Source organism: Triticum urartu, chromosome 6A (genome assembly GCF_056163025.1).
Source record: "Triticum urartu cultivar PI428250 chromosome 6A, HENAU_Tu73, whole genome shotgun sequence".
NCBI classification, from domain to species: domain Eukaryota; kingdom Viridiplantae; phylum Streptophyta; class Magnoliopsida; order Poales; family Poaceae; genus Triticum; species Triticum urartu.
Window position 1 is genome coordinate 266,461,899 of NC_141878.1, and position 19,128 is coordinate 266,481,026.

General features: G+C 42.9%; 1 protein-coding gene and 1 non-coding gene across 2 annotated transcripts; both read left to right on the forward strand.

Moving 5' to 3' along the window:
* Positions 1-8,572: 8,572 nt before the first annotated feature.
* LOC125516726 (serine/threonine-protein phosphatase 7 long form homolog) lies at positions 8,573-10,015 on the forward strand. Its single transcript, XM_048682058.2, has 4 exons — positions 8,573-8,605; positions 8,681-9,301; positions 9,388-9,639; positions 9,719-10,015. The coding sequence occupies exons 1-4, from the start codon at positions 8,573-8,575 to the stop codon at positions 9,941-9,943; spliced, it is 1,131 nt and encodes a 376-aa protein (XP_048538015.2). The 3' UTR covers positions 9,944-10,015.
* Positions 10,016-13,880: 3,865 nt separating this feature from the next.
* LOC125512956 (uncharacterized) lies at positions 13,881-18,890 on the forward strand. Its single transcript, XR_015608075.1, has 15 exons — positions 13,881-14,247; positions 14,414-15,269; positions 15,378-15,511; positions 15,593-15,873; positions 15,959-16,223; positions 16,304-16,360; positions 16,444-16,662; positions 16,775-16,931; positions 17,014-17,145; positions 17,227-17,401; positions 17,484-17,679; positions 17,750-17,848; positions 17,965-18,193; positions 18,290-18,365; positions 18,454-18,890. It is a non-coding gene; the product is annotated as an uncharacterized LOC125512956 (transcript).
* The last annotated feature ends 238 nt before the right edge of the window (positions 18,891-19,128 follow it).

The following is a 19,128-nucleotide window of genomic DNA, read 5'->3' on the forward strand; positions in this document are numbered from 1 at the left end:
GCAGGTACAGTTACCTCATCAAGTTCTATTTTCCTCCCACTCACTTCTTTCGAGATAAACTCCTTCTCTAGAAAGAATCCATTCTTAGCAACGAATATTTTGCCTTTGGATCTGTGATTAGAAGGTGTACCCAACGTTTTCTTTTGGGTATCCTATGAAGACGCATTTGTCCGATTTGGGTTCGAGCTTATCAGGTTGAAACCTTTTCACATAAGCATTGCAACTCCAAACTTTAAGAAACGACAACTTTGGTTTATTGCTAAACCATAGTTCATATAGTGTCGTCTCAACGGATTTAAATGGTGCCCTCATTTAATGTGAATGTAGCTGTCTCTAATGCATAACCCCAAAACGGTAGTGGTAAATCGGTAAGAGACATCATAGATTGCACTATATCAAATAAAGTACGGTTATGACGTTTCGGCACACCATTACGCTGTGGTGTTCTAGGTGGCATGAGTTTGTGAAACTATTCCACATTGTTTTAATTGAAGACCAAACTCGTAACTCAAATATTCGCATTTGTGATTAGATCATAGAAACTTTATTTTCTTGTTACGAAGATTCTCCGCTTCACTCTGAAATTCTTTGAACTTTTCAAATGTTTCAGACTTATGTTTCTTCAAGTAGATATACCCATATCTTCTCAAATTATCTGTGAAGGTCAGAAAATAACGATACCCGCCACGAGCCTCAACACTCATCGGACCTCATACATCAGTATGTATTATATCCAATAAGTCAGTTGCTCGCTCCATTGTTCTGGAGAACAGAGTCTTAGTTATCTTTTCCCATCAGGCATGGTTCGCAAGCATCAGCTGATTCATAATCAAGTGATTCCAAAGCCCATCAGCATGGATTTTCTTCATGCGCTTTACACCAATATGACCTAAACGGTAGTGCCACAAATAAGTTGCACTATCATTATTAACTTTGCATATTTTGTCTTCAATATTATGAATATGTGTATCACGACGATCGAGATTCAACAAACCATTTTCATTGGGTGTATAACCATAGAAGGTTTTATTCATGTAAACAGAATAACAATTATTCTCTAACTTAAATGAATAACTGTATTGCAATAAACATGATCAAATCATATTCATGCTCAACGCAAACACCAAATCACACTTATTTAGGTTCAACACTAATCCCGAAAGTATAGGGAGTGTGCGATGATGATCATATCATTCTTGGAACTACTTCCAACACACATCGTTACTTCACCCTTAACTAGTCTCTGTTCATTCTGCAACTCCCGTTTCAAGTTACTACTCTTAGCAACTGAACTAGTATCAAATACCGAGGGGTTGTTATAAACACTTAGTAAAGTACACATCAATAACATGTATATCCAATATACCTTTGTTCACTTTGCCATCCTTCTTATCCGCCAAATACTTGGGGCGGTTCCGCTTCCAGTGACTAGTCCCTTTGCAGTAAAAACACTTAGTCTCAGGCTTAGGTCCAGACTTGGGCTTCTTCACTTGAGCAGCAACTTGCTTGCCATTCTTCTTGAAGTTCCCCTTCTTCCCTTTGCCCAGTTCTTGAAACTAGTGGTGTTGTTAACCATCAACACTTGATGCTTTTCTTGATTTCTACCTTCGTCGATTTCAGCATCACGAAGAGCTTGGGAATCGTTTCCGTTATCCCTTGCATATTATAGTTCATCGTGAAGTTCTAGCAACTTGGTGATAGTGACTAGAGAACTCCGTCAATCACTATCTTATCTGGAAGATTAACTCCCACTAGATTCAAGTGATTGTAGTACTCAGAAAATCTGAGCACATGCTTACTGGTTGAGCTATTCTCCTCCATCTTGTAGGCAAAGTAATGTCAGAGGTCTCATACCTCTCGACACGGGCATGAGTATGAAATACCAATTTCAACTCTTGGAACATCTTATATGCTCCGTGGCGTTCAAAACATTTTTGAAGTCCCGGTTCTAAGCCGTAAAGCATGGTGCACTAAACTATCAAGTAGTTATCATACCGAGCTTTTGTCAAAACGTTCAAAACATCTGCATCTGCTCCTGCAATAGTTCTACCAACTAGCGGTGCATCAAGGACATAATACTTCTGTGCAGCAATGAGGATAATCTAGTCCGCATCTTTGCTACTAACATCTTTCAACTTATTTTTCTCTAGGAACATATCAAAAATAATACAGGGGAGCTAAACGCGAGCTATTGATCTATAATATAGATATGCTAATACTACCAGGACTAAGTTCATAATAAATTAAAGTTCAGTTAATCAAATTATTAAAGAACTCCCACTTAGATAGACATCCCTCTAATCCTCTAAGTGATCACGTGATCCATATCAACTAAACCATGTCCGATCATCACGTGAGATGGAGTAGTTTTCAATGGTGAACATCACTATGCTGATCATATCTACTATATGATTCACGCTCGACCTTTCGGTCTCAGTGTTCCGAGGCCATATTTGCATATGCTAGACTCATCAAGTTTAACCTGAGTATTCCGCGTGTGCAAAACTGTCTTGCACCCGTTGTATTTGAACGTAGAGCTTATCACAGCCGATCATCACGTGGTGTCTCAGCACGAAGAACTTTCGCAATGGTGCATACTCAGGGAGAACACTTATACCTTGAAATTTAGTGAGAGATCATCTTATAATGCTACCGTCGATCTAAGAAAAATAAGATGCATAAAAGATAAACATCACATGTAATCAATATAAGTGATATGATATGGCCATCATCATCATGTGCTTGTGATCTCCATCTCCGAAGCACCGTCATGATCACCATCGTCACCGGCGCGACACCTTGATCTCCATCGTAGCATCGTTGTCGTCTCGCCAACTATTGCTTCTACGACTATTGCTACCGCTTAGTGATAAAGTAAAGTATTACAGGGTGATTGCATTGCATACAATAAGGCGACAACCATATGGCTCCTGCCAGTTGCTGATAACTCGGTTACAAAACATGATCATCTCATACAATAAAATATAGCATCATGTCTTGACCATATCACACCACAACATTCCCTACAAAAACAAGTTAGACGTCCTCTACTTTGTTGTTGCAAGTTTTACGTGGTTGCTACGGGCTGAGCAAGAACCGTTCTTACCTACGCATCAAAACCACAACGATAGTTCGTCAAGTTAGTGTTGTTTTAACCTTCTCAAGGACCGGGCGTAGCCACACTCGGTTCAACTAAAGTTGGAGAATCTGACACCCGCCAGCCACCTGTGTGCAAAGCACGTCGGTAGAACCAGTCTCGTGTAAGCGTACGCGTAATGTCGGTCTGGGCCGCTTCATCCAACAATACTGCCGAACCAAAGTATGACATGCTGGTAAGCAGTATGACTTGTATCGCCCACAACTCAGTTGTGTTCTACTCGTGCATATAACATCTACGCATAAAACCAGGCTCGGATGCAACTGTTGGGGAACGTAGTAATTTCACAAAAATTCCTATGCACACGCAAGATCATGGTGATGCATAGCAACGAGAGGAGAGAGTGTTGTCCACGTACCTCGTAGACCGAAAGTGGAAGCGTTTGCACAACGCGGTTGATGTAGTCATACGTCTTCACGATCCGACCGATCAAGTACCGAACGTACGGCACCTCCGAGTTCAGCACATGTTCAACTCGATGACATACCTCGAACTCCGATCCAGCTGAGCTTTGAGGGAGAGTTCCGTCAGCACGACGGCGTGGTGACGATGATGATGTTCTACCAACACAGGGCTTCGCCTAAGCACCGCTACGATATTATCAAGGTGGACTATGGTGGAGGGGGGCACCGCACATGGCTAAGAGATCCAAGAGATCAATTGTTGTGTCTAGAGGTGCCCCTGCCCCCGTATATAAAGGAGGGAGGGAGAGGCCGGCCCTAGAGGGGGCGCGCCAAGTGTGTGGAGTCCTACTAGGACTCCCAAGTCCTAGTAGGATTCACCTTTCCTTTCCGGAGTAGGAGAGAAGGAAAGAGGGGGAGATGGGGAAGGAAAAAGGGGCTGCACCCCTTGTCCAATTCGGGCCAGAGGGGGGGCGCGCGCCTCCTTCCTTTTGACCTCTCTTCTCTATTCCCGTATGGCCCAATAAGGCCCAATACTTCTCCCGGTGAATCCCCGTAACTCCTCGGTACTCCAAAAATACCTGAATCACTCGGAACCTTTCCGATGTCCGAATATAGTCGTCCAATATATTGATCTTTACGTCTCGACCATTTCGAGACTCCTCGTCATGTCCCCGATCTCATCCGGGACTCCGAACTACCTTTGGTACATCAAATCACATAAACTCATAATATAATCATCACCAAAACTTTAAGCGTGTGGACCCTACGGGTTTGAGAACTATGTAGACATGACCGAGACACGTCTCCGGCCAATAACCAATAGCGGAACCTGGATGCTCGTATTGGCTCCTACATATTCTATGAAGATCTTTATCGGTCAGACCGCATAACAACATACGTTGTTCCCTTTATGATCGGTATGTTACTTGCCCGAGATTCGATCGTCGGTATCTCGATACCTAGTTCAATCTCGTTACCGGCAAGTCTCTTTACTCGTTCCGTAATACATCATCCCGCAACTAACTCATTAGTTGCAATGCTTGCAAGGCTTAAGTGATGTGCATTACCAAGAGGGACCAGAGATACCTCTCCGACAATCGAAGTGACAAATCCTAATCTCGAAATACGCCAACCCAACATGTACCTTCGGAGACACCTATAGAGCACCTTTATAATCACCCAGTTACGTTGTGAGTTTGGTGGCACACAAAGTGTTCCTCCGGTAAACGGGAGTTGCATATCTCAAAGTCATAGGAACATGTATAAGTCATGAAGAAAGCAATAGCAACAAACTAAACGATCAAGTGCTAAGCTAACGAAATGGGTCAAGTCAATCACATCATTCTCCTAATGATGTGATCCCGTTAATCAAATGACAACTCATGTCTATGGTTAGGAAACATAACCATCTTTGATTAACGAGCTAGTCAAGTAGAGGCATACTAGTGACACTCTGTTTGTCTATGTATTCACACATGTATTATGTTTCCGGTTAATACAATTCTAGCATGAATAATAAACATTTATCATGATATAAGGAAATAAATAATAACTTTATTATTGCCTCTAGGGCATATTTCCTTCAAAAACTAAATATGAGGTCATTATAGCGGCAAACCAATCAAAATACACTTGCGAGTGCGGAAGATACGAGCACATGGGGATGATTTGCTCCCATATACTTAAGGTTCATTTCAAAACTTCTTGTAAATACCAAAACAAACAATTTTTTTGGTAAATTCTTTCCTTTCTGAATGTGTAATTTTTTATGTAGGTTATGATAACACTTGATGTGAAGAAAATCCCACAAGCACACATAATGAAGAGATGGACAGTAGATGCCCGAGATGTTTTGGCAGATCATATCAAGCATTACCAAAGAGACATGGGGCCACCTGATGCAATGACATTCATGCATTCTGCAATGTACATAACTGCATTGGAGATTGTTCATCTTGGTGATAGCAATCCTGAGGCTTTTGAGTATGTCATGAGTGGACTTTGTGATTTAAAGCAGAAAGCTATGGTGTTAAGCATGAACAAAGACGGGCTAAGTGTTGTAGAGAAGTCCAAGGCATCAAGCATGACGAACTCGGTGGGTTCCAGAGCGTCTTGCAAAACACTGAAGACCAAGCACCCAAGTGCGTCCAAAGACTCTGTTTCCAGCTCTTCTCATGTTAACCCAATCGAGCCAATTGGTAATTGCAATGCTGAAGTGCCATCAAGAGAAGTTTTGTCAGCTCCAGAAAGGAGGCTGAAAAGAGGATAGCCAACCACAGCACGTGACAAAGCACCGTATTAAGAATCACAGGAGCAAACACGTTTCTGTAGTGTTTATCATGGAAAAGGACACAAGAATACTACATGTCCAAAGAGGGGGGATCTGCCAGTTAAACCACGCAAAGAACCACTTTGTAGCAATTGCAAAAGTTGTTGGGCATAGGAAGAATAGCTGCTCCAAGAAAATGGTAAGTTTCATGGAAGGGATTAGTACATTCCCAGGTCTGTCACCTCTGGGTGTTGAAGAGGTTGATTTAAGTTAGCTTAATAGTATTTTTTTAAATGTATTCATGTGTAAGATTTTTAATGTTGGGTGATAGTTTTAATAAATTGTATTCGAATTTAAATAATGTGTGTTGTGTTCATTGTTCTCAAGCAAATTGTAATCATAATGTCTCCTTCTGTTGATTAATAATACTTATAATTTGAAGAAGTAATGTTTGGGAAGCTAATCTCTTAAGATAAATCAACATTATTTAGTTATTTCTCAAGATATCTGACAAACATTGCACCTAGGAAAATGTTACATGCCAGAATGTTGTCCTAACATTTTGAAAAAATGAACTCTGTATGCTTTTATGCAGTGGGAAGTAAATGTTGTTATGCATTTATTCTGTCCATACAAAATTAATCTCCGGTGTAGTTATTATTATTTTCAAATTTGAACTGGTTTTGGTGAGCCACCCACCATTCCATCCTCTATATAACCACATGGCCATGGATCGGAGGGGTGGCCAAGGAAGCAAGGACCCATTGGCAAGGCAGGGGTCGTTCCAAACAAGGAGTTGGCGAAATGGAACGTGGAAAGGGTGGATTGTTGCTAGGCGGACTTGGCAATGACATGGTATGACTTGTACCATGGTTATCTTTTGTTTTAGCAATGTTTTCTCTTAGAATGCATGGCGTAATCTTCTTCAGTTTCAGTACACATGCATTGGGCTGATTTTGATGGGGGAGAGCTGTTTGGATGGCGATGTTGAGGCATTTTCGGTTAGCATTTCATTAAATTTGGGTGCATTTATTTTGTTTGAAAAATGTTTACTCTCCTGATATCAGCTTTCATGGTGCAGGACTGTGCTGAGTCAAAGATTTGCAAAAATGAAGAAACAGTGCTAAAGAACGACATTGCATCTAAAGATTTAATGGTTAGATTGTTCTAATCGCTTCATAATAAAAATCAGTCATGATTTAAAATCGTGCACCGCAGGCATGCTAACCGATCATTGTTTTTGTTCTCTATAGCCTGTCGAATTTTTTGGTTTAATTAAACAAGCTACCTATGGCTGTGAAGATCCAGTGGATAAATGATGGGGAGAACATGATCCATCAGTAAATGTTTCTGCAGCCAAGCAAATCTGCAATGTGGTAAACGTGCATTGCAAGGAAGAGTCTGACACAAATCAGTCTAGTTGCTGCTTTAAGGGAGGTAAAGAAGAGCAATATGAAGAAGATGATGAAGATGAGGTTGACAGCCACAAACCCAAGAGGCACAAGTTAAATTAGCCGCACGCTAAACCACACTAAAACGTACATGGGAATGGTTTCCTATGCATGTATTATGTAATAAAGGTTGTTGTTTCTCCATGTCTGTAACGTTGGTCTTACAAGCGTGGTAGATGTCAAACTTTTCAAAATTGTTACCAAGGCAGTTGGGAAGTGTAGGCATGGTCAAAATGGAGATGTACTGAATATCCTGTAGCACACGCAGCAAGATTCAGTAGGCTGTATTGCAAAATCTCCATCACTACTGAAATTGCTTCATACGAGGCCCTATTCGTAGGCTGGTAGACTTTAATGTACGTCCAGGGGCGTTTGATCCGTTTCTGGGTGCGTTTGGGGCAATTTTGACTATTTTGACCTGTGGACGAAATCAATTCACAAAATGAACTTCCCGTGAAACTATTTCACAACACTGACCCTTTTGTATAGCGCCCACCACGCAGGCGCCACACCCTACGGTGCAGCGCCCAGCTCGGGGGCATTGCACCTCAGTCCACCATGGCAGCCCCTTGGCCCGCACCCAGCAGTGCAGCGCCTCAGAGCTAGGCGCTGCACCGTAATGTGCAGCGCCCGGCCCGCAGGCGCTGCACTGTGACTTAGATGCCAGCCGCCCGCTGCCCCCCCCCCCACCCCACCCATTCGTTCCAGAGGAGTTACAGAACAGGCGGCCGGCGGCTTCCTCCTCTCCCCCTCTCAATCCCCTCTTAAAAAATCTTCAAATCTGACGATTTGGCCCGTGGATTCCTTCACCAATCCATCCTAGAAGGTACTTTTCTCCGATCCCCTTCTTTCTATCCATAGAATGTATGCTATTTCGGAGATTTGAGGAACCCTTGTTTGAATCTTGTGTGTATTAGATTTAGGGAATTTTTGTTTGAATCTTGCATGTATTAGATTTGGGGAACCCTTGTTAGACTAGAATGTGGTTTGGATACATAGGTTGACATGTTATTTATATAGTTTGGATACATAGGTTGACATTTTATTTATATGGAAAAGATATTTGCATTGAATCTTGCATGAGGTAGGCTTAGTTTAGTTTATTGAAATTACATTTGTATTGGCAAGAATGGTTTGGATACATATGCTTTGTATTTTGCATCTAGTAGGCGTACTTTAGTTTATTTGTATTGAAAAGATAATCGTGTTGACAAGAAAGCTTTCTTTCAAAATTGTTAGGATGGTTTGGCTTCTCGATGATCACTGGGACAAACAACACCGGTCGTACGCTATGGCGGTGGAGCAGCGGGTAGTAATGAAAGTGGCCTGTTTTATGAATTTCGTATTTATTTCAAACACAAATGCCCCATATGTAATGTTATGAATTGTTTGTTTGTAGGCGCTTGCACCTTTGAAGCTTCGTTCTCACGGGGTCACCCTTGGGTGGATGCGCTATGATGAGCGATACACACCGTATGTAAGGGAGACAGGACTTCTCCCTTTCATTCATATGGTCAGACGGTCGACGCCACCCAACAATGCTCTAGCACTCACCGCACTTATTGATCATTGGCGGCCGGAGACACATAGTTTCCATCTACGGACCGGGGAGATGACAGTGACGCTCCAGGATATTGCTATGATCACCGGTCTTCCTATCGATGGGAATCCTCTATGTATGAGCACCGACTCCGATGGGTGGGGCGCGCAGATGCATGCCCTTATCGGTATGGTTCCTCCGGAGCCTCCGGAACCAGCAGCAGAAAACAAGAAGAAGGAAAGAGTCGCAGCCGGTGCTACTTTCACGTGGATTACTGAGCACTTTGGTACTTGCCCACCGGAAGCTGATGAGGACACGGTCAAGATATATGCTCGTGTCTACATGTGGTATGTGATATCCAGGACTATGTTTGCTGATGGCACAGGCAAGAATGCTCCATGGATGTGGCTGAAGGCGTTGACCGTCTTGGATAGCAAATGGAGTTGGGGTTCGGCGACACTGGCTTACTTGTATAGACAGGTATGAAGTTGTTTCTTTTTCACTTCATTGCTACATTATGAATGCAATCTTGCTCTTAATTGAACCATGTTCTCTTTTATGTGCAGTTGGACGAAGCCTGTTGTAGGTCATCTGGAGGTATTGGTGGCTGTTTGCTCGCACTTTCCATATGGAGCTGGGAGCGTTTGCCGGTTGGACATCCGAAGAAGGTGAAGTACGATGATTGGGACGACAAAGGCGACCTACTACGGCTACCCACTTGGGCTTACAAGTGGGATGTGATAAATGAGACGACAGATGATCCCTCGGTCATGTACAAGTTGTACCAGAGTGAGCTTGACGCGATCACGCCTGAGCAGGTGAATTGACATGGCATAAGTGATTATGATGCTTCTATTGCAACTCGATATCAATTTTGCATTCTATCCCATTTTGCAGGTGATATGGGAGCCGTATGGAACAGGAGATAGTTTTGGTAACCCTTTAGAGTTCAGGCTGAATCCGATGTGCACTAGGGATAGGGATCTCTGGCGTATGCGGTGCCCACTCATATGCAACTGGGCGGTTGAGCTTCACCTCCCACATCGAGTGCGCCGTCAGTTTGGTTTGTTCCAGGCACATCCGCCGGAGTGGGAGGACACGGACAAGTTGCTACACGCGTAAGATATAATTAACCTTGAGTACTTAGCAGCTTCTCGGCGGCTTCGATGCTACTAATATTATGTTTCTAACTTGCAGGTTGGATAGGAAAAGGTAGCGGAAGATTAAGGATTGGGCCAAGCATCACAGAAAGTATGTCGTACAGTTTGCGCTTAGTGTGGAGCAAGCTAGGGCTGGAAAAGGAGTCCAGCTTCGTGAGCACTGCCCTGTAGCGTTCAACAACTATCTCACATGGTTTCTTGCAAGTACCCGTGTGGAGGTATGCAAGCCGGCGTATGCTGAGGAGATTTTGGAAGAACCCACTGTTTTTGATGAGGTAGCCCAACACCAATACAACGCATTAGTCAGGAAAGGCAACTCAGTGATCCCTTCAGCTCTAATGATGAACTTTGTGGTATTTGCCCTCTTTGCTTTTCATTCACACTATTCACATCTTCGCTTGCCTAACACGTTAATACCATTTCTGTTCATAGCGTGCCCAGATCAAGAAAGCAGCTGATGAGACCGAGACTATTCTTGAAACAACCCCGGCTGGCAAAAGCGATGGAGAAGGTGCACTTCGAGCATTCATCAAGGTTCACATCTCCTTCAAACTAGCACTTAACATGTGTTGTTACGTTCGATGTCTCATTCACTTGTACATGTTGCAGCGCCAGCGCATGGGAGATGAAGCAACAATGGCCTCCCGCAAGAGCAATCACATTGTGTTAACGACACCTTGAAAGCCCGACCTCCATGTTGCCGGCCATCGTTTGTGGTTCCTCCTGGCTCTTTCACTTCATACTTCCACTCTTCGTTGTCATATAATATAGCTTCTTCTGAGTTCGCCTTTCGTGATTGAAATTCTAACCATTCATCAACCTTGGGTGGGGACTTGTACTTGTACTTGCGCGGGTTCTCACCCGCTATCTGTGCATCAGTTTCCATTGAGTACTTTAGAAAGTACGCATTCATCTTGTCAAATGTGTATTGAACTATTGCCGTCACAGGTAATCCACGTGCACCTTTGAGCACCCTATTGAAGCATTCGGCCATATTGCTTGTCATTTGACCGTATCTTCGGCCATCTTCATCAAAAGCACGTGCCCACTTGTTCCGGTGGGGAATGTGCCTATTCATAAAGTCTTGACCCCCGTGATCAAGTTTTTTGTGTGCGAGCAATTTGCTCAACAAAGTGGCGAACCGCTTCTCGGAGAAAGCAAGACAACAATCTTGAAGATCATCGGCCAACTCCTTAAGGCCACATGCCCTATAGAAGTTCGAACAAAAGTGCCTCATGCACCATCGATGGTGCAACGGAGCATGCCCGGGAATGTCAATCTCCACTGCGTTAAGAATTCCTGCATGCTGATCCGATATGACACAAATTTTCCTTTGAGCGGGTAACACCTTCGTCCTCAAAAGACGCATAAACCACTCCCAGTTGTCATTGTTCTCCGCCTCAACCAAAGCAAATGCCAATGGCAACACCCGGTTATTGGCATCACTTGCTATCGCAACCAACAAGGTGCCCTTGTATTGTCCGGTCAAGAACGTGCCATCAATGGAGATGACCGGCCTACAGTGTTCGAAAGCCCTCACGCATTGCTCGAACGCCCAAAATGCACGGCCAAATACTCGGACTTTCTTTCCTTCATAAACCATTGTTTGGTGCCCATGAGGCTCGACAACATGAACCATGCCCGGGTTTGTGGCGGCCATGGCTAACAACAACCTAGGGATTCGGTTGTATGCTTCCTCCCAAGTACCATACAACATCTTAAATGCGGCTTGCTTCACCTTCCATGCCTTGTCGTACTTCACCTTGTAATGAAAGATGGCTTTCACAAGGTCAATGACATGTTGGGCGCTCATTGTTGGAAGTGTGGATATTGAGTTGGAGAGCCTGTAAGCGATGAACTCAGACGTGAGTTGTCTGTGGTCTTGGGACACAATCTTGCCATCCACCCTTTTGCCTCGGCACATGTGAGTTGGCACACAACTCACTACGTGCCAAGCGGGACCTCCTTTCCATGGTCTTGCACGCACAATCCACGGACATATTTCATCTTCACATGCACATGCAACCGTGTAGCGCACATTGACGTCCGAATGCACCACCTTGTGTGGACGATAATGCGTAACCGAGTAGTTGTCGAGCCACATCTTCAATTCCAAGAAGGTTTCGAACTTACACCCTTTACCAATCCGGTTCTTGTCGTCTCCCAAATCACGGTGAGAGCTTGGCCTAACCCCAAGAGATATAGATTTGCGACCATCCACAACGGCTTCATCCGCGAGACTAACATCCTTGAACAATGGTGTCTTGTGATCCCGACCGAATACCTTCTCGAAAGCTTCGGCCTCCTTCACCGTGAACCCCTCCTCATCAACTTGTTCATCGGGACCTTCATCATCCGAATCCGATGCATATGCACGGGAAAAAGGGATGGAATGGTCCATTGTCTCTTGCAAATGATATTTGTCAAGATCACCCACATTGTTGTCATGGAGATCAACTTCATTGTCATCGTCTGCATACTCATCATTGTCCTCTTGCAAAGCTTCATCTTGGTTGTTTGTAAACGGGCTCAATGTTGGCCTCACTTCTTGGGTCAAAAGAGGTTTAACAATTTCATCTCGCTTCAAGGGTGGGGGGCTACTAGCAACCAAAGGGGAGGGTTTCCGGTTCAAGTCCAAATGCAAATTTGAATCAACCTTCTTCGTTGCAAATAACTCAAGAGCCTTGTCAAGTGAATCGGGCACCGTTTCCTTGTATGCAACCCAACGTTGCTCCGAGTTGATACACATTGTCTTCCAACGGATGTGCATTCCAAAACCTACATTATGCCTTCCCTCCAACTCAACGATATCACTAGGGTCCATCCAATTCAAATCTTTCCTCACTTGTTGCAAGAGCTCCGCATAGCTAGGACTACTATCAAACAACATATCTAGCTCATCCGGATCCGGTTCAATATTGCCTTTCAAGAAGGCGTCTTTGTCCCCATGATGAACAAACACACATGTTCTTCCCATCCCTATAAGCATTCAAACAACACATCGTAACATTGCTTCCATGAGTACTAATTTAAGGATTAACACGGAATACAAACCCTAATATATATATATATCAAACAACAACCCTAACCCTAACCCTAACCATAACCCTAACCCTAACCATAACCCTAACCCTAACCATAACCCTAACAATAACCCTAATCATAACCCTAGCACCAACATAAGAACACCCATAAGAATAACCCTAACATACTAACAAAGCCTAATCATAGGAAATTGGCAAACAAACATCTCACATCTCCATGCAAATCTCTAGATCCAAACAAAACTAGGGTTTCCCAAACTAGCATTACTTGGATCAAAACAAGGGATCGGAGAAGATTGCCTTGAGGGAGGGTATGACTTCGAAATCCACGGACAAATTCTTCAAATTTGCAAGTTTTGGGAGAGGATTTGAGAGGGGGAGAGAGTGGGAGAGGGGGCAAAGCTCGGGTTGGGGTGTGTGGGGTGGGGGGAGTGGGGGAGGGGGGCCCAGCCGCTGGATAAGTCACAGTGCAGCGCCCGAACGCTAGGCGCTGTACATTACATGTGTGGCGCCTAGCTAGGAGGCGCTGCACTGCTGGGTGCGGGCCCAAGGACTGCCACGGTGGACTGGCGCGCAACGCCCCCGAGCTGGGCGCTGCACCGTAGGGTGTGGCGCCTGCGTGGCGGGCGCTACACAAAAGGGTCAGTGCTGTGAAATAGTTTCACGGGCAGTTCATTTTGTGAATTGATTTCGTCCACAGGTCAAAATAGTCAAATTTGCCTGCGTTTGGTGCTCCCAGAGCTGCCGCAGACGATATCACGCAATAGCATTCACGTACCTGCTGACACAAAATTTAGAGCTTGGTTAAATTGTCAGCTCTTCTCTATCCTACAGCTGCAAAGTGTGAGTTAAACTACAGATAAAAGGTACAATACTGCACGCAAGCTGTGCATGCGTCCTCATACACATTTTCCTGGCCAATGGTACACACCTACATGCATCTAGCTGGTTGGAAAAAAGAGATTTGCAGCCCTGTTGCACTGGCACGCCATGATTCATACGAGTCAATAGCAGGCTCGTTTGGTCTCCGTTGCTACTGGATGAGCTCGCTCTAAATAGCACTTCACCACGAAAGAGACGCGAGGGCAGCAAAGCAGAGGGGAAAAGCTTCGGTCCCTTCTTCTTCCTCCTCCTTCTCTTTCTAGCGACTGAAAGAGTAACCTTGGGGGGAAAAGCCTGGTCCGGTCTCGAGGAGGCTAAGATGGAGGAAGATACACCAGAGGTTAGAACGCGCATCCTTTGTTCTTGCGATTCAGTTGTTTTATCCAGAGGTTTATGACTCTTTTAGATTGGCTGTGCATTAGCTCTGCTCTGATCAAAACCATTTACAAACTATGCTTCTTTTCTACCATTTTCGTTTGATTCAGTTCTTTGCTTCTTTATTTCAGACACGGACAATAGATTTCATGGGGGTCGGCTGTGCAGCTGCCTCTGTTGTTATTCCCGAGCCTATGGACGTTTCTACTGTTGTGGCTGCTACTTGTGATGTTGATGTTGAGCTAGTACTACCACCACCTGCACCCATTGAACCAGATATTCCTGATTTTGTTCTGCATCCTAATGTTGGGATAATCCCTAAAACTGGTCACAGCGTTCTTAATAGCTCTTTTGCACCTAAAGACATTGCTATAGCAGTAGCAAAATGGGGTGAAAGTCCTAAAAGATTGATAAGAGAAATGGGGCTAGGTGGTTTGCTGCATGTAGATCATTTTACTCATTTCAGTTGAAACCATTCTCTCTTCTTGTTGCGATCAGTAGACACAAGGAGGAAAAGGTTGGTACTAGGGAAAAACCATTTTGCTCAGATCAATGAGAGGTCAATGTCTGGCATTTTAGGGACAAGAGAAGGTGGTGAGGTTGAGATCCAAAGATTAAGAGAGGGGCCTACCACCAAAGAAATTTTCATGGTTAGGAAAATGCTTTAACTAGATCTTAACCACCAAGAGGTTAAAACACCAGACCTTTTGAAAGTTTTGTGTGAACAGCATCCAGATGAGTTCACCAAACCAAAGTCAATCAGGTTGAAACTTGCCTTTGCTATGTTAGTACTGTCAGTGTTCTATAGTCCCAGAGACAAGAGAGGATATGTGCCAAAGTATGCATATTTGCTGGCTTATGCTCCTGAAAACCTTGACAAATTAAACTGGACAAACTATTCTTGATGGAGCAGCTAGAGTTCAGCAGTATGTCAATGCTAACGCGAGGCCAGGAATCACTATCTTTGGTTGCCACTACTATCTTCAGGTATAGTTGTTTAAATGTTAAGTTCCTTGCTTCTCTGTTTGTTTTGGATTTCAGTCATATAGGTCATTGACCCTGTTTTTGGGTGACAAGTCTTGTATTTTGATTCAGTCAATGCAGGCGATCAAAACGTAGATCCTACGGTTTGGCCTAGGATATGTGAGTACAATGCACCAAAGCTTTTTGCCCTTGTTGAGAAGGACACCATGAACCGTACATTAGAAAGAGTTTTTGGCATGTTGAGGGTAAGTATGTGACAGAAAAAGAAGGATTCATACCAAATCTGTATGATGGGAAGTGGACTAATTGTTTTTATTTTTGTGCAGCCTGGTGTGAAAGGGCATCTAGCCAATCTTAAGAGGCAGAAGCGAACGGCAAGCAGATCACAGCTTCGAACAGTTTTAAATGAGCACCCAGCTACTGTCCGTCTATCAGATGCGGATGAAGTCATGCTATCACTTCCAACAAACAATGTATCATCTAGACTGACAGCGCCCACTATGGCTGAAAGATTTAAGCCATGCACAGGCCCAAACATTGGTGACATGCCAAAAACCAGGCTCTCTGGAATGGAAAGTCAGATGAAATTAAGAAGATAGTTGATCAAGTAAGTTCGCATGTCTTAAAACATTACTGATGATTAATGCATATGTTAATAAATCACTAAGAGGATGTATGAATGAATTTGACAGGCAGAAGTTTGGCTTCGGAACGCAATTGCAAGTATGGAGCTGAATTGCAAGCTAGCTTATGACAAGTTATTAGAATAAGTGAAGCTAAGGACCGAAATGTTCGATGGGTCAGTAAACTTTATGGTTGCAAACCATGGAGAGATTCAGAAGACAACTAAGCTGCTGACATTGCAGTACTTGCACAACCACCTTCTTGAGCATGATGTTGGAAAGCACATGCCAAGGCTAGAGAAGCACCTAAACATGATAAACATGCTTCTTTCAGGTTAGCATTTCAGTCAATGCATCTAAATTGTTTGCATGGAATTAATCTATTCTTTATTAAATGAATTTTGTGAATTCCAGGTGGTACTGGAGGTCCTAGTACTAGCACCGCACCATTGCTACCAAGAGTGCTTGATGGTAAATCAAACTTGAAAAATAATTATGCTTATGCTCGATTAGAGACAAATTAAGTCATTTATCTTTCTTGCACTTGTGAACAGGACTGTTTGGAGGTAGGTCATCATTTAGTGGAACACCATGGAACAGGGTGCGCCATAATATTAGAGAACCTCAGAGCACACTTGTGTTAAACCATGTGCCTATTAGGTTAGCCCCTGTGAACCTACCTGTAGCAAGGCCAGAACTAGTAGAAGAGCAAAATATCAAAGGCACAGGAACTGTACAGCAAACCAATGGGAGTGCTTTTTCAAGTTATGGAGGTAAAATGATGGGGCTAACCTAACATGTTTAAGGAAGAAAATATGATAAATATAAACTAATGTGTGTTGGCTTTCCTTGTTGGGTGTGAGCGATGTTCTTGCTTCTAAGAAGAGTGATAGAAAGGATGATTCAGGAGATAATGCTGGGAAGGAGGCTACAACAAGCGCCGGGCAGAGCACTTTAACAAAGAGACCAAGAGAGGAAAATTCAAGGGATGATCGTGGTAAGGAGGCTGCAATAGATGATGCACAACTGTTTGATAATAGAGGTAATCATGAACTTCTGAATTGACGGCGTGAAAATGTAGTATGAGGATGTATGCACTGAAGTTTTTCTATTATTATTGTTAGATGGCGTTCAAAATGCAATTGACATTGCCGGCTGCAGTGATATTAGTGTTAATGCTTCTCCAAAGAGACCACATGCTGATATTGAAACAAAGTCTGGTGGCAAGGAGCTTATAGTTTACACAGCAACAAGATGTGAGTGGTTCTTATTCTTACATTTAGATACTTAATTGTGCAAAAAACTAGCTTCTTACAACCTGTAACACTGATATACAGGTAGACGTGCTAGATTAGAACCGAACTACTTGATGAGGGAGAGACATGTTCACTCAGATTTGCCTCTAGCGGAAAACCCTTTCCACTACAACAAAAGGATAGAATTCCCTAGTCGCAGGACAGCAAAAGAATTATATGATAGATTGTTGTTCTCTGACTCAACCACAACAAAAAAGTAAGGGGTGGTGGTGAAATAGATATTATTTCTTTTTGGTCAGAACTAAGATTATTACTGAGCTTTTTATCTTGTTATCCAGGCTATGGTTTGTTCACACTATACCAACACTGCTCAAAATTAGTGGATCGGAGCTCATTGAATGTTTCCAAGAGTTTGGCCTATTTACTAGTAAGACTTACAAGTGTATTAGAAGGACGCTGGATGAAAATGAACGCGGATGGTATGGAATAGAAGAGCGCAGAAGGTGGCGCAAAATACTTCCCAAGGAATGGGTGGTAAGTTTGCATTTTTTAGAAGTTTATAACCTGGCATCCCATGAGTAAGACTTAAAAGGCTCATACACAGACTATGGTGCTGGGTGGTGGACATTACATCAAGAATCCAAAGATGAGACAGATGTTTGCTGGTGGTCTGCATGATTATGCCTTGGACACTTGCCAACTGGTATATATGATTTGCATTCCTATTTTGTTGTTGCACAAAATGGTATAGTATTTTTTTAGAATTAACTGGATGAGCATTCTATTTGCATATTTGGGTGATCCATGAAACAAATGAAGGGTATTGCATCATGTATGCATTTGATATGGACCTTGAAATTCTGCATGTATTTGACCCCAAACGTACGTGCGCCGGCATACGCATACTCGAAAGGCTACATCAGGCAAACTGTGAAATATTGCTGGATGGACTTCTAAAATGCGTTGAAGCTTTCTTTGAAGGCTGGGAACAGGATAGATCAAGATGGAAATTCAAATTCCATGACTATGTTAATAGTCCTTGCCGCACGTAAGAACTAAAACGAAATCAAAAACTTTGTATCTCGACTAGAAAAAAACATGTTTTACTCTGTTTGCTAGTTAATTTGGTTCTTTATATTTGCAGAGAGGACACACCGGTCTATGATTTTCACTACATTCTATCGTTTGATGGGATGCATGTACAAGGGACAATTGACACGGTATGGTGTTATGGTTAACTATTGGTATTTGATGCTTCCCCCTTTGTATTTGTGTTAGCATGTTTGACCTATGTTCTTTTTTTAACAGGAAAGTGTCGATCATCTAAGGAAGAAACTGATGTACCTGGTGCTGAGGATGGAAAGTAATCTCGGTTATCTCGATCCAAACAGCGAGGAGGACTGATGAAGAATTTTCAGCAGTACAATCAGGATGATTCTGTTAAAAGCATGGGTCATCTACATGCAAGGGAAATGCCAAGCAATATGGATTAATATTAGCTATGTAATGTAATGTACCGAACCGAATTTAGCTTTCGTATCCTATCTACAATAACCTTTGTGAGAAATTAAGGCTATTATATTAGCCATGTAATGTAATGTAATGTAATGAAATGATCAGAACTACCTTCCCTAACTAGCAGAACCTTTGGATAAAAATTAAGGCAAGTGTATTATTAGCAATGTACTATAATGTTATCTAGCAGCAAATCTCCATTTGGAGTGATGCAGTGGTGCATGGTTTTATGATAGGGTCAAATCAATTCACATCATTCTTTTCGTTCAGCAAAAAAAATTGTAATTGAAAGACCTACTCAGCATAAACAGAATTGCTTGATCTTTATTCACCAAGATACAAAGAAGAATGTGCATTCATAAATAAATACAATTTGGAGTGGAAATCAAAATTAGATTCAATTTTCATCAAAACATTTGGTTGTTTACTTGGCGGACTAACTTACGTTTTTTAAATCCAGTTTGAGGC